The 16,602-nt window shown below is 36.5% G+C and overlaps 1 protein-coding gene across 1 annotated transcript; it reads right to left on the bottom strand.

Moving 5' to 3' along the window:
* Window positions 1-9,152: 9,152 nt before the first annotated feature.
* On the bottom strand, window positions 9,153-14,156 carry mafba (v-maf avian musculoaponeurotic fibrosarcoma oncogene homolog Ba). Its single transcript, XM_007239509.4, has one exon. It carries the CDS (start codon window positions 13,485-13,487, stop codon window positions 12,252-12,254), a length of 1,236 nt encoding a protein of 411 aa, XP_007239571.1. The 5' UTR covers window positions 13,488-14,156; the 3' UTR covers window positions 9,153-12,251.
* Between the last annotated feature and the right edge of the window lie 2,446 nt (window positions 14,157-16,602).

The raw sequence follows: 16,602 nt of genomic DNA, 5'->3' as shown, positions 1-16,602 counted from the left end.
ACACATGATCCTCTAAACTGAGTCTGGAAGTTGAGGAGATTTCAGTACGATCTGTTACAGGAAGTGAAACAGAACAAACATGAAAAAAAAGATGGGAACAAAAAGAAGGGGACAAATATGAGAGGATGAAAGAACTAGAATTAAAGAGCGATAGAGAGCTGTAGAGAAGGTATAGAGGGAAAGAGAGTGAAAGAAAGAGAGAGAGAGAGACTGAAACTAAGAATGAGATGTTGTCCGTGTTAACGCCAGTGTCAAGTGTGTGTGTGTGTGTGTGTGTGTGTGTGTGTGTGTGTGTGTGTGTGTGTGTGAACTCTTTATTGGCTCTTGACGCTTTGTGCTCTAAACCGTTTGCAGATGTTGGCAGAGAGCAGAACTGTGGCAACTCCAGAAACACGAGAAAATCTAAAAACAGATTCAGCTTTAAAATAAACCAGAGAGAGAGAGAGACAGAGAGAAAGAGAGAGAGAGACTAAAGAGGAAGAGGTAAGAGAATGAGAGACAGACTTAAGGGAATTTTAATTGAGCTAGATGGATAGATAGATCGACAGACAGACAAACAGACACAGATAGATAGATAGATAGATAGATAGATAGATAGATAGATAGATAGATAGATAGATAGATAGATAGATAGATAGATAGATAGATAGATCATTTTACAAATCATCTTGCCGATGGATCTAAGTTCATTATAAGTTCATTACAAATCCATTGCTGACACAGATGGCTCAGGTACTGTTTTCTCAATTTTTCTTCAAGTACATAGCAGACAAATTGTGTGTATTGTGGTCAAAATATGAGTTGCAAAAATGAATTGCAAAAAGTATCAATGTCCAAATGTTATAAATACATTGAGGTACACTTTATTTGTATGTGTTTCTGTCTCGCCATATCTGTTTACATTAATCTGTCTGTGTGTTTGTACTGATCAGTCTACATACATCCCAATACTTCTCTCTATGTGTGTGTGTGTGTGTGTGTTACATAATTGTCTAAAAATGTGTTTACATGTTTAACATGATCCAAATATATTACAGATGCACAGACAGTCTCTTATCCAGATAAGCAAGAGAGAGAGAGAGAGAGATGGCACTGTATGCGGTAAAGATCTGTCTGTCTGTCTGTTTGTGATTTGTGTCTGTCCATCAGTTCGTCAGTCTAGCTGTCTATCTATTGTGGGGAAACAATTATTTGATCTACTGCTGATTTTTTAAGACTAACTACTTAGAAATATACAAACAGTATTTATATTTAAGGTATGTTTACAGAGAGCGACATAATATAAAAAAGTAACAGAATTATTTTTTTTATGTAATTTTTATATATATTATATATTTGATTACATGAAATAAGTATTTGGTCCCCAAGCAATATGAGACTTTGTACTTGTTGATAAGCATAGAGTTCACACCTTTCCTGTAGGTGGTTGCCAGGTTGGTGCACATCTTACGGGGGATTTTGGCTTTTGGCTTTCTTTAAAGAAAAAAAAAAACTATTTCTGAGGGTTTCAAGGATATCAAATGGCAACTGTAAGATTGAGCTCCTTGCACAGATTTTCTATAGGATTCTAGAAGTATAGACTAGATCATTCAGGATCTTTCTGTATACTATACGCTTTTTCTTAAGCCAGTCCTTTCTTGTCATGGCTGTATGTTTTGGGTCATTGTCATGCTGGAAGACCCATCCACAACCCATCTTCAGTGTTCTGTCTGAGAATCTGAAGATTCTATAGTACCTGTCCTCATAAATTAGCCTTCTAAGCCTTAACTAGTATTCTTGTCTTCTTTTACAGTGGCTTGCAAAAGTATTCATACCCCTTGAAGTTTTCAACATTTTCTCACCTTACAACCACAAACTTTATGGAGATTTTAATAAAAAAAAAAGTGATAGACAACACAAAGTATTGCATGAGTGTGAAGTGAACGAAAGAACGAAAATGATACATGTTTTTCTAAAATTTGAATCAAATAAAAATCTAAAAAAATGTTATGTGCAAAAGTATTCAGTCTCATCTGACCACAGCTCCTTCTTCCACATGTTTCCATGTTTGCTGCATCTGCAATGTTTTTTTTTTTTTACATTAAGTGATTTTTTATTGACACTCTTCCATAAAGGCCATATTTGACTTATGAGAGTTGTCCTGTCTACAGATTCTCCCATCTGAGTTTTCTGAGTGGATCTCTGCAGCTCCTCCAGAGTGACCATGGGCCTCTTGGCTGCTTCTCTACCATGACTTGGTAGGTTTGCAGGTGTAGAATCCTTTTTCAGGTTTATTTTTGGACGATGGATTGGAGAACAGTGCTCGTTGGGATGCTCAAAGCTTGGGATGTGTTTTTATAACCTAACCCTTTAAACTTTAAACTTCTTCTCCACAACTTTATCTCTGATCTGTCTGGTGAGTTTCTTCTTGGTCTTCATGATGCTTCACTGAGGCCTTCACAGAACATCTGTATTTATATTTATACTGAGACTAAATTAGATACAGCTGCACTCTTATTATTAAATCATTCAGTGACTTCTGAAAGCAGTTGCTTGCACTGGATTCTATTTTGGGGTTTTAGAGGGTTGAATACTTTTGCACGTCACACTTTTTTTAGATTTTTATTTGATAAAACTTTGGAAAACCATGTATCATTTTTCGTTCCACTTCACACTTACGCAATACTTTGTGTTGGTCTGTACAGTACATACTGTATCTATCTCCGTCTGTCTATTTCTCCATCTGTCTGTCTTCCTATCTGTCTGTCTATCTATATATAAAGAGGAAAACGAGCTATAGAAAGAGAGCTAGACGGCTAAATTGGTCCGATGGTGTTGTAAGCGGCGCTGGCTGTAATGTGGAAGTGGAGGAAGCAGCGATTGTTGATCAATAGTCATTTGAAGGCTGATTAAACAAAAGCAACAGTGAGTGTAATTGATTTTCCCTCATCGATGTTCACATTTGATAATAATTGAACAGATTTAAACCAATTCAGCGCTGAGAGACGGAAACTCCCACCATTCCTCCACTTATAGAACACTTATAGACCACATGTGATGGTGATCAGCTGATAAAATGATGTAATATAGTTTCAAAGTTATCAATAACTATGTCTATATATACATACACACACAGTAATACAATATGATATACATACTTTATATAACTACCTATATACTGTGTAATAAGGTTTCACTTTAACCCTTGTGTGGTGTTCATATTTTTGTTACTCGTTTACTTTGTTACTTGTATTTAATTCATCAAAATTAAGCAATTCTACATTAAAATGCTTTACACATGCTCGCTTCACCTAAATTTCAAGCAATATAAACTTATATAAAGCTTACATGGTTAATATTTGCCCTTTACCTTTCTTATGTTACATTTCTTTTAAAAAGTGCTACTCTTTTTTTATTAGTTTTTTAATAAAATGTAAAAGAAAATGAATTAAACTCAAGATATGAGTAGAAAATGTGTTTAGTTTCAAATTTACAAATAAAGCAATGTTTATTAGCCCTTGGCCAAACATACTGTATGTAATATAAATGTGTGTGTGTGTGTGGGGGGGGGGGTTGGGGTGTACAGTGTGTGTTTATCGAAAATGTGTTTTGATATATGTTTTTCACAAAAAATGAGCCAATGCCAATGAGTTCGAGTTAGAAAACATATTTTTTTTGTATCATTTGATGAAAAATGAAAACGGGTCCCACAGACCCGAACACCACACAAGGGTTAAGTTTTAAATATATAATACTAAATATCCTATATAAGCATGTGTAACCCTATATTTTAAGGAACACAGTATTAGGCGCTTTTAATTATGCGCTTATTAATGTCTTATTATTTGCTTAATAAAGCCTTAATTAGATATTTATAAGTGTTATTGGTGCTTAATTAGGGGTCTGTTATGTGGAAATGATTAATAATGGCTGTATTAGTTCTTAAAGTGCACCATGAACAGTTATGTTAGTACACTTCTTAGTCTATTAGTGGCTTATTAAGCTCTTATTAACTCACATAGATCAAGCTGCGGCCAATTATACACTAATAACATGTAGAATTAGCTAATAGTTAATCTGCTTAACAGGGTGCTAACATAACTGTTTATTGTGCACTATAAGAACTAACACAAATCGTTTACAAATGTCTTATTAAGGCTTTATTAAGCAAATAATAATACATTAATAAGCGCCTAATTTGTGTTTCTTAAAATAAAGTGTTACCTAAGCATGTAATGTAACATACAGTTACAGTATGTAATAATAAATAAGGTTTCATGTGTATTTTAAATATGTATATATGTATATATTTAAATGTCTGCATATAACTTGCCCCATATGCATTCTATATGTATGTAGGTACCCATTCGTAATAATAATGTCCTCTATCTTTATATATTTAAGTACTTAAATATGTAAATACCTGTCTCATATGTCCCATATGTATTGTATGTGTAAGTAAATAAAATAATATGTCTCAAATATATTCAATACACAAGTATGTTAATGTTATATTTATGCCTTTATGTAACAAAAATAACCACCTGCCTCGGGACTACAGATGAAAATTCTTTTGAAAAGCTCTTTACCTAACTCTGGCATATTTACATTGATCCCTGTTAAATACATAAATGAATGAATGAATAAATGAATGAATGAATAAATAAATGAATAAATAAAGGAATCAATAAACGATTCAATTAATTAATAAATGAATGAATGAATGATGACTACTGATGAAAATTAGCTTTTTAGCTAACTCGGTCACATTTACACTGATCCCTGTTGAATGAATGAATGAATAAAAAAATTAAGTTAATAAATGAATGAATGAATAAATAAACAAATAAATAAATAATAGCAGCCCATATGTTCTGTGTGTAAATATTAAAATACCTTTTTTATTCGTTTAATTATATATTTTACTACAAAAACAGTGCATTTTTTATACTGAAAGAAAAAAAGTCTGGCTGCTGAGAGGTGAGGATAAGTGTGTGTGTGTGTGTGTGTGTGTGTGTGTGTGTGTGTGTGTGTGTGGTTTGGGAGTAAATTAGAACCAAACTAGGCCATGAGGGACACACTCCAGCCTCGTTTCCCCAACCACGGATAAAACACCCAATATAACACACACACACACACACACACACAAACACACACACACACAAACACACTTGGGCAGTTGCACAAACGTGCGTAGAATGAGTGGTCTTTCGAGGGCTGCTTGACCTCTGACCTCACACAAGGGGGCTCTGCAGATAACACACTGATAGGACTCCCCTGTACACACACTCTACACACTCTCTACACACACTCTACACACACGTTACACACACTGCAAAAACTGCTTACATAATGAATATATACATGTCTACATGTAGTGCCCTTATATATATATATATATATACATATATTGGATATCTATATATAAGTATCTATATGTATTTTATATGTTTTTATATTTATTTTATATGTAAGTATGTTCATATAATAACAATATGTCCTATGCCCTTTATATACTGTATACAGTAAGTGCTTAGTAATGTTACTTCCTGTATGCAATAGGATGTACAGATCCTAGATAGTAGGTTTTGTTCAGTGAAGATAACAGTAGCAGTGTTTGTGTGTGTGTATGTGTGTTTGTGTGTGTGTGTGTGTGTGTGTGTGTTAGGTCACCCTGATGGCTGTGGAGTCTCTCCTAAAGGAAACGTCCAGTGTGAAGACCGCACAGGCCCTCTGTGCCCTTGAGAAATGTGCAGACACACAGCAGATAATGTTCCTGACACCAGAAACTGAAAACCATCAGGAACACACTCCTCTGCCCTTCTGCTCCTGAGCCAAGTCCACCACACACACACACACATCCCTACACTATAGAACATATACTGTAGACTGCATTATATAAACCGTAATGTATGTACAGCATATTATACTGTATTATATTGTATGTACTGTAAACTGTAGTGTATATACTGTATATTATAGTTTATGTAGTGTATATACTGTATATTATAGTTTATGTACTATAGAATGTAGTGTGTATACTGTAGATTATAGTGTATATACTGTAGATTGTAGTGTGTATATACTGTATATTTTAGTGTATATACAGTAGGTTGTAGTGTATATACTGTATATTATAATTTATGTACTGTAGACTGAAGTGTATATACTTTAGACTGTAATTTATGTACTGTACACTGCAGTTTTATGTACTATATTTTATAGTATATATACTGTAAACTGCAGTGTATGTACTGTAGATTATAGTGTGTATATATACACTGTTGACTATAGTGTATATACTGTATATTATAATGTGTATATACTGTATATTAAATTGTGTGTATAAGTTGTAGACTGTAGTGTATATACTGTAGACTGTGGTGTATATACTGTACATTATATATGTATATACTGTAGACTGTATTGTATATACTGTAGACTGTAGTGTATATACTGTATATTATAGTGTGTATATACTGTAGACTGTAGTGTATATACTGTACATTATATATGTATTTACTGTAGACTGTAGTGTACATACTGTACATTATATATGTATTTACTGTAGACTGTAGTGTACATACTGTATATTATAGTGTGTATATACTGTAAACTGCAGTGTATATACTGTAGACTGTAGTGTATATACTGTATATTATAGTGTGTATATACTGTAGACTGTAGTGTATATACTGTACATTATATATGTATTTACTGTAGACTGTAGTGTACATACTGTATATTATAGTGTGTATATACTGTAAACTGCAGTGTATATACTGTACATTATATATGTATTTACTGTAGACTGTAGTGTATATACTGTACATTATATATGTATTTACTGTAGACTGTAGTGTACATACTGTATATTATAGTGTGTATATACTGTAAACTGCAGTGTATATACTGTAGACTGTAGTTTATATACTGTAAATTATAATGTATATACTGTAGATTGTAGTGTATATACTGTAGACTTCAGTTTATATATTATATTTTATAGTCTATATACTGTAAACTGCAGTGTATATACTGTAGACTGTAGTTTATATACTGTAAATTATAATGTATATACTGTAGAATGTAGTGTATGTACTGTAGATTATAGTGTGTGTATATACTGTAGATTGTAGTGTATATACTGTAGACTTCAGTTTATATATTATATTTTATAGTCTATATACTGTAAACTGCAGTGTATATACTGTAAATTATAATGTATATACTGTAGAATGTAGTGCATGTACTGTAGATTATAGTGTGTTTATACTATAGACTGTATATTTTAGTCTATATACTGTATATTATAGTGGGTATATAGTGTATTAGACTATTAGACATTATTTATCAATATTTTGTATATTAAGTATAACTTGTTAATTTGCTCAGTTTCACTTTTTTCTAAGGAAAACTACTGTATATGTAACATACAGTTAGTATCAGTTAAAACCTGGGATCTGTGTGACCACTTATTTTTTATATGATGTAAAAAGCATTTACACATTAAATGATATTATATATCTTGCTTCTGATTATGTCCTGTTTTGATAATGCACAGTAACATTCAGTTCACACTGGATGTTACTGGATATACACAAGTGTATAAAATTATTATGTTACTAAAATATACATATATTATTGACAATTCATTAAAAGGATGCTCTCACAGATCAAACATCTCCTGTTTTTAATGTATTTGAAGCCATTTTAACAAAACTGTCTCAAAACTCAATATCCAGCTGCTGTTTGATTGGATCACAGCTTAGCTGAGGCAGGTATGTGGTGCAAATTAGTGATTTCAATTAAAGTAACCATTATTTGAATGAATAATATGATCCCTCAGATTGTATCAGAGGTCAAAAATCTCCTATTTTTTAACATTTTTCATGCCATTTCTTTTCCAAACTGCCTCAAAACGTAATAGCTAGATGCTGTTTAACTGGATTGCAGCTTACCTGAGGCAGGTACGACATTGCAATTAGTGCAAATTAGTGAGTTTAATTAAAGTAGCCATTACTTAAATTAAAAATATGCTCCCTCAGTTTGTGTCAGAGGTCAAAAATCTCCTACTTTTAATGTATTTCATGCCATTTCTTTTCCAAACTGCCTCAAAACTCAAGAGCCAGCTTACCCGAGGCAGGTACGACATTGCAATTAGTGCAAATTAGTGAGTTTAATTAAAGTAACCATTACTTGACTGAATAATATTTTGCCTCAGTTTGTCTCAGAGGTTAAAAACAAAATCTCCTGGTTTTTTTTTATTTATTTCATTCCATTTTTACCAATCTGCCTCAAAACTCAGTAGCCTGCTTACCTGAGGCAGGTACGACAGGTAAAATGCCGCAAATTAGTGAGTTTAATTTAAGTGACCATTATTTGACTTAATAATATTTTCCCTCAGTTTGTGTCAGAGGTCAAAAATTTTAATGTCTTTAACTTAATGCAGTAACACTTCAGGTGAGTGTGTGTTTTACTTATTAAGTAGTCATTACTTGTATTAATGAATCGCTCCAACAGTTCAAGGATCAAATATTATTTAAGGTAATTATTAAGGCTTCCTAACTGAAGAGTCATTTGCTGTTGAACCAGATTTTGACTCACCTATTGCAGGTACTGTAGGTAAAAAAGATGTTTTTTTTTACCTGCTCCAGGTAAGAAAGTTCAAGTTGTTAATGTGTTGTTGTTAACCTGGACTGTGGTTCACCTGAAGCAGGTACTGTAGATAATAAGGTTATTAAAAGGTGCTGTTGAGTTTAATTTAACAAAAATTACCATTACTTCATTGTTTTATAGCTATTTCCTCCAACCAGCTTTGAAACTGAACATTTAATTGCTGTTGACTGTTATTATTAGACTGCAGCTCACCTGAGGCAGGTAAGGCAGGTATAAATATGAATCGGACAATAAACAAAATTATACCATTGAAAACTAAGCCAATCCTCCAATAGAAGACTATAAAGACTTAGTCCTGTTTAAATGCAGAAGAAGCTCGTATAAGTTCGTATCTACTTGGACAGGATAAATGTGTGTGTTGTTTCCCGCAGGTGTATCAAAGCAGCCAGTAGGCATGCACTACAAGTGTGAATAAGTGTGCACTAGAACTGTGCCCAGTAATTGTGTAAGAATAAGAGAAGTGAGATGAAGAAAAGCATCGAAAACCAAAGAAATGCCATTTCAATGACTTTAATAAGCAAAATAGGAAACCATTTCTTCCAAAAACAACCAAAAAATAAGACGAAAACAGAAACCAGCCTGAATGGAACAGTCCAAATTTGAACGCTTATCTCATTTATACGTATATAAACAGGATTGAAAATTGATCCCCATAATGCATGAAATGAACTAACCAGAGAACATCAATAAAAACACCGCTGCTGCAGTTTTATCTCTTTTTTCCCATTTGATTTCAACACAGTTGAATCAGTAACAAACCAAAAGATTGTTTAAATGCATGACTTTTTTTTTCTTTCTTTCTTTTTTTAACAATAATTCTTAAATGCAAGCACCATGCTTATTCAATATGATCTGACAGTTTGTTAATTTAATCATTAAAAATAAAACCATAACTATATGCATCTGGCCAGCAGAACCAGAATCTCCGAAAACAATAACAATAATAATAAACATACAGAGAAAATAATCAAAAAATAAAGGAACATAACATAAGACATATCAATTTGCAATGGAATAAAAACCTGATTCCCTCTTTTTTTACTGACCGGCAGAAAAAAAATAAAGGAAAACATCATTTCAAACAGAACACAATCAAAAAAGAAAAAAAAGTGAACACAAAAAAAACAAAAAACTCTACTAAACTGAACTGAACCCGAGCAGTTTTGCAGTTGTACAGTTTTTTCCACAATAGTGAAGCGTTTGAACCCTAAAAACTAAAAAACTCATCCCAAAATTCCAGAAATGCCCCACAAATCACATACCACCTGATTTTCTTGATTTTTTTTTTATCTGACTTTATCTGATTTAACTTGATTTTACTGATCTATCTGATTTAAAATAATTGAATGTTTTTGAATGTCGTTTATTTATTTTTCAAAAATAGTGTTCAGTACATTTAACAAATAAAAAACGGCGGGAAATGAAAAACTAAACGAAGCCAGCTGATATAACATAAAACGTGCTTCTGATTTTAAATAAAAATGATCTGATTAACTCCTCCTCTATGCATCTAGCATTTAAACGACCTACCATGCGACATATAGGCCTAGATATAATCGGTCAGATTATGCAGTATGTGTGTATTAGTTTATGCGAGTTGCGTCTTTTTGATGCCAAACAGGAAACAAAAAGACAGATGAATGAAAGTGAATTAAATGAAAGGAAGCGGCGCAAACAGGTGCTAACTGCGCGTGGATCAATTGCGCCATGGTATGCTATAGTATGTATGCTGCTATATAGTGTCTATAGTACCATGGCGCACAAACTACAGCGCTTTACGTACGCAAGTTTGCACGGTACGTTACGCATATGGCACAGAGTGCAGAGTTATGCCCGACTTTTCGGGACCTACAGAGCATTCATTACCTTAGCACGTGTGCATGTATGTGTGTATGCGTGCGTGCGTGAGCGTGTGTATATATGTATATGCGCTCGCGCATGTACATATATGTATATACATAAATATATATGCATGTGTTTGAGCGCTACTAGCGCGCTGCTACTGACTGCTGCTCTTCAGCCTGAATGAATTAATGCATGTGTGTAGCCTGTTACGCACTGCGTATTTTCGCGTGTGTGTATGTGTATGTGTTTGATTGATGTATGTAAGCGCGCGCTTGTTTTTTAAAGTAAATCTAAAAAAAAAAGAAATAAACAGGAAAAGGAAAGGAAAGAAATTAAGAAAATTTAAACACTATCAAACTATCAAAAAGTGCACTTAATATACAAAAGTTGAGTTTTAGATGAACGACAACTGCGACAAACAAAAAAAAATGCCCGTATGCGGAACCAATCTCTCAGTCTCCCGTTTTCCCAAATTTTAAATTTCAACCTTGTCGCTATTTTTTTTCTGGTGATTTTTTTTGCTGTTGCATGTATTTACAAGCCCAAACGAACCCCAAACCCAAAAGTCCTGATATGGGTCACCAGTTCATCTCTTCAGGCTCTCTTACTATTATTAAAGTCCCAGAAAGAGCGATGAGGGAAAAAAAAGCTCAGATCGTTGAGATCAACAACATGCTATTTAAGATATACGAAGAGAGTAAGAGAGATAAAGAGAGAAAGACAAAAAAGTAAAGTACAAAATAGAAATTATTACCGTACATGTCCAGCATGCAGGATTAATATTTTAATGCAGATTGTTGTTTGTATTTTTTATAATATATATTTCTTTCTATAATAACCAAGCAGGCAAGTAAAACCGATGAGATGTTGCATAAAGGAGCCCCCTGAAGGTTTTGCATAATGACGTAGTCTGACTTTGGAGGGCCAAAAGAGGGGGGAATTAAAAACACGCACGAGTCCAAAGTCTCTTCTGAGTATCAATACAGTTCATAAGAGGCTCGTGCTGTATCCTGAACACGACTGAGACTTTTCAAACAACGTTTGAAACGTAGAAAACGTAGAGAGGGGTTAGTCTGATGCAATCAATCAGTCCAGTGCGTTGAGAATAGAGGAAATGCTCTATCAATAATAACAATAATATCAATAATAATAATGATAATAATAATAATAATAATAATAATAATAATAATAATAATAATAACAACAGTATATAGAGAGAGTGAACAGTGAATGGGAGCATTAGTTCGAACTGTTAATAAAAAAGAAAAGAGCTAAAGAGCTGCCAGAGAAAGTGAAGCTAAAAAAAAAACAGAAATAGATAAAAGCCTCACAGAAAAGCAATAAAATAAAATATAAAAATAAAATTTTAAAATAAAAACCTATGATGATCTGTTGATCTGTGTAGATCAAAGGCATAAAAAAGATCCGATTAGAAAAAAAAAACTTTTACAATTGGAATGTTAAGTGCGGCACTTTTTTTCCAAATAAAACCCCCAAAATACTACTTTTTCATCTGTCTATTAAGACTTGCCTTTAGCTGATTAGCACTAAGTAGAGTATTATTATTAGTATCACAATTATCATCATCATTATTATTATCATTATTATTATTATCATTGCTATATCTCCTCCTCATTGTCGCTACTACTGCAATTCATTTAGCGGTAGCTTTTTATTTATTTATTCTGATCAGTTCAGCCTGTGTGTCAGCCTGTTATTGTCATCATCATCATCAAAGCGTGAGGAACTCACATGAAGAACTCAGGTGAGGACGGGTTGTCGCTGGTGGAACCAGCTTCTCTGAAGCCTCCCAGACATCTTCCTCCTCCACCGCCGCCGCCTCCTCTTCCTCCCTCCGCGACTCCACCGCCGCTCAGCTTCTCGCACTTGAGCTTGTACGCGTCCCTCTCGCGCGCCAGCCTGCCCACCTCCTGCTTGAGCTGCTCGACCTGCTGCAGCAGCTGCGTCTTCTCGTGCTCGAGCACGTGCTTCTGCTGCACGCGCTTGAAGCGGCAGGACTGCGCGTAGCCGCGGTTCTTCAGGGTCCTGCGCTTCTGCTTCAGCCGGATCACTTCGTCCTTGGAGAAGCCGCGCAGGTGCCGGTTGAGCTCGCGCACGGACATGGACACGAGCTGGTCGTCGGAGAAGCGCTCGTCCACGCCTCCGCCGCCCTGGTGGTGCTGGTGGTGAGGGTGGTGCTGATGGTGGCGGTGATGGAGAGATGCTTGCTGCTGGTGCGCGTGCTCGTGCGCTCTCGGGGACGTTGGCGAGAGGCTGCCGCTGTCCGGATCCTGTCCGCTCACCAGCGCGTGCGAGTGCACGGGCATGTCGTCCAGGCCCATGACGTACTGGTGAGGGTGGTGGTGATGGTTGTGATGTTGGGCGGCATGGTGAGGAGGGTGATGATGATGCTGATGCACAGCTGCCCGGTAGCCCTCGTAGCTCGCGTGCTGCTGGAGTTGGAGTTGAAGTTGCTGCTGCTGCTGTTGTTGTTGCTGTTGTTGGTGCACGTGCCCGACGGCGCCGATCAAAGCTTCCACGGCATCCTCAGGACTCAGGCCGAGCGCGTGGGGGTCGATATGGTGCTGATGTTGCTGTTGCTGCTGTTGTTGGTGTTGCTGCTGCTGATGCGCGTACCCGTTGGCTCCGGTTCCAGCGGAGCTCGCGCCCATCCAGTAGAGCTCCTCGAGCTGGCCCTTGTGCTCAGCCGGGCTGAAGCTGGGCGAGCTGGGCACCGAACTGCACGGCGTGCTCATGGGTGTGGACGAGACTGAGCCCTGGGCCTGGGGCAGGCGCGTGCACAAGCGCGCGTTGCCCCCGAGACCACCGCTGCCGCTGTTGTTGTTGTTGCCGGACGCTGCGTTCACGAGCCCGTTCAGGGCCTCCTTCTTGACGTCGAACTTGAGCAGGTCGAAGTCGCTCACGTAGTCCAGCGCGAGAGGGCTGGTGGGCAGCTCGCCCCCCGAGGACAGCTGTGCTGTCATCACACAAGCGCGAACGTACGCACGCACGCACGCACGAGCAAGTACGCACGCACGCGCAGGCAAGCAAGCAGGCACACAGTCAGTCACTCAACAACTCAACTCACTTGAGTGCGTTGGGCGCGCGGGCCTTGTCCTGGTGCTGCAAGTTAGTCCTTTTCTGCTTTGCTTCTTGTTTGCAAAGTGTTTCGTCTTGCAAACAAAAAAAAAAAAAACGTTGCAATTGTTTTGTCTTTGCAAACAAAAATTAAGTGTCCCGAGAACTTTTCTTTTCTAATGCACAGCAAAAGAAAGTTGACTTTGCATCGTCCCTCTGTCCTCTCTGGTGCAGTCACGCGACAAAAAAGAGGTAGAGAAAAAAAAAAAGAAAAAATAGAAAGACAGCGGAGAAAAAAATCAGTGCAACGGTCTCAGCTCCGCTTGTCCCGAGCACGAAAAAAGCGCCGGAGAAAAAGAAGAGATCATAAATACAATAAAGTTGCTTCCCTCGCGCCGGGCGACTCTTTAAATCCTTCAAAGTGTGGAGAACAAGTGAAGAGATGAGTGGAGAAAAAGATAAAGTAGGAGAGAGAGAGAAAAAGAGAGAGAGATCAGCAGCGATTCGGGGTTTTTTTCCCGTTTCTCTCCCAGCTCTGCCCTGCAGAGATCCTTCTCTCCTGAGTAGTTCAGTGTAGACTAACGTACGAATCCCTTGTCCTGCTTTTTATAGCGCTGCGTGGCGTCACGGGGGTGGGCGGGGTCTGTCGGCAAACCAGAAGAGAGCAGGAGTGGACAATTTGCATGATATAAGGGAAGGGAGGGGGAGCTCCCTTTATGTAGTGTTTTGTGGTGTGTTCGCATTCCACCCGTTTTGGGGAGAAGCCACGCCTCCATTCCTCGTTTTAACGTATTTACGCTGTTCTACAAACGCTTCGTAGGTACTGAGCGCGCGAGCGTTGCGCTGGCCTCGAGACAATACAGTACAATATTTTTTTTACGTTGCAATATTTTTCGCGCGTTCCAAAATAGTTTGAAAGGAGCCTATGTAAGAAGAGTTGAGCGTGGATGCTGCTAGCCAATCGTAGGGAAGGAAGGTGAACCCTGACCAATTGGTACGCGAGAGTGGGGGGGTGTGGGCGTGACTTTCTTTGAATGTGCGCGTGTGGAAATGAAAGAAAGAGAAATTGTCGCGCTCTAAATTGAATGAAGTGTTCTGAATTCTATTATGTGTGATTTTTATAGGACAATAAAATAACATTTAATTGAAATAAAGAAAAAATATTAATAACTCTTAGAAATATAGGTAGAGGCTAAACTGAGGCTTTTTAAAGTCTATACCCAAAACCATATAAGCAAATGCAATAAATAAACAATACATTTCCATGGGATCACCTACACAACGACCAAAATGCCAGTGGCCCAACAACATGGGTTGCCCACAATGAGTCAATGCATCGAGGACAAACGCAACACCAATCAACAAATCTCCATTGGCCCAATATGAGCTGCCCATAATGGGCCAATGTCAAAATGCCGCAAATCTGTCGGCAAATTATAATCGGGAAATGGGACGGGACAAATGCAGTGTAGGTTGTCTACAACAAGAGAAAATAGATAAATAAATAAACAATAATAATTATGTTAGATATATAGATTGCATTGTTTTATCTTTTTTGGGGATCACGCCGAACCCAGGCCCTCAGACCCTTATTTATGATGATGCGAGCTCCAGTGTGAAATCTGAGAAATCTGATAAGACGGGGAAAGTGATGACCAAACAGAACGTGCGAACAGGGTCAGGGAGCCCGGATCTCGGACAGGCATCATATAACCAAACACTGCCCCCATGTGGCTACGAGAATTAATTAATTAATTATTTATTCACATTTATTCGGATTTGTTTGTATATTATAAACGTATTCCATTTATATGTGTTTTAAATAGAGATCGCCTTTAAATAATTTGTTTAAAGACTGTATTTCAATTTAAATTCATGGTATGCTTTTGTGTGATTATCTATCTCTATATTTGCTTTAAAAATATTGATGCACAAGATAAAGCAACAAATATGAAACTATGATTTCTTTTTTTAAAGATATATACAACATTTTTCAGTGTATGAGATTTAAAAAAAATGCAAGAATAAATTAACAAATAAAAACCATACGAAGAGTAACAAACCAACATCAGCATTTACTTACTTCCACTGTGGTGTTTATTATTTATGAGGGTGATATTTATACCTGAGCGTGCTGTAAACGAGGTATTGGTCAGCACGGTCCAAGCAGCGCTTTTTAAGCAGCGCTTACGATTTTTATTTTAATATTATTCTTTTTAACCAGTCTTGGGCTTGTTTTCTCTCCACGCTTCTTGCAGATCCATAAACCAACCTCTTCCCGTTCAGTATCTTTCACAGTTCTGAGGTCAGCTAAAACTCGTTTTATACGCAATATAAAATCGTCCCTAACGTTATTAAATGGGCGGATTAACACGGCATATTTTTTTTTGTTCTATTTCACAAGAACCTACATTAATAAGCATAGACCTTCAAAGCAACACTGTGTGAGAGATAGAAAGAAGGCACGTGAACTCACTTACTCACAGTCATCCGCAGAAACGATGGAAAGGAGAAACGAAACTAGCGATTAGTTACGAAATTATTAAATTATTAACGTTTAAAACGACAGGAGACGTGGGCTATGGATTGAATAAAATGCCTTAGTTTGTTTAATCCTCTTTTTATTTTATAAATAATAGATTTGCTCGGATTCGTCTTCTTATTATTAATATTAGTAATAGTATTAGTAGCAGTATTGTCCACATTATAATATTTTTTTTATTCGATTGTTTATTACGATATGATTAGTCGCTTATTCAGCTACTAACACATGCTCTCGCTATCACGCCCATTATTACATGATTTTTAAATAATTGCGACACAATAAATTTGTCAATTTGCCAGTGTTGAATCAATATTTTAGCGTTAAATCAACACTGTTAACACTAAGCCTTATATAGTTATAGGCTATATTTTCCTATATTTTAAATGGGAAAATCTCCATTCAAATCGCTGTAAAGTCCAAGACTAAGCTTAATCCCTGTTCGGAAAACTGACCCACAGTGTTTATTTAAGATTTAA

The sequence above is a fragment of the Astyanax mexicanus genome, chromosome 13, assembly GCF_023375975.1.
Source record: "Astyanax mexicanus isolate ESR-SI-001 chromosome 13, AstMex3_surface, whole genome shotgun sequence".
Lineage (NCBI taxonomy): Eukaryota > Metazoa > Chordata > Actinopteri > Characiformes > Acestrorhamphidae > Astyanax > Astyanax mexicanus.
This window is presented reverse-complemented; position numbering and strand designations above follow the sequence as displayed.

Bases quoted from the DNA above. Each gene is read 5' to 3' on its own strand.
- mafba (XM_007239509.4), bottom strand. From the start codon at position 13,487: ATGACAGCACAGCTGTCCTCGGGGGGCGAGCTGCCCACCAGCCCTCTC.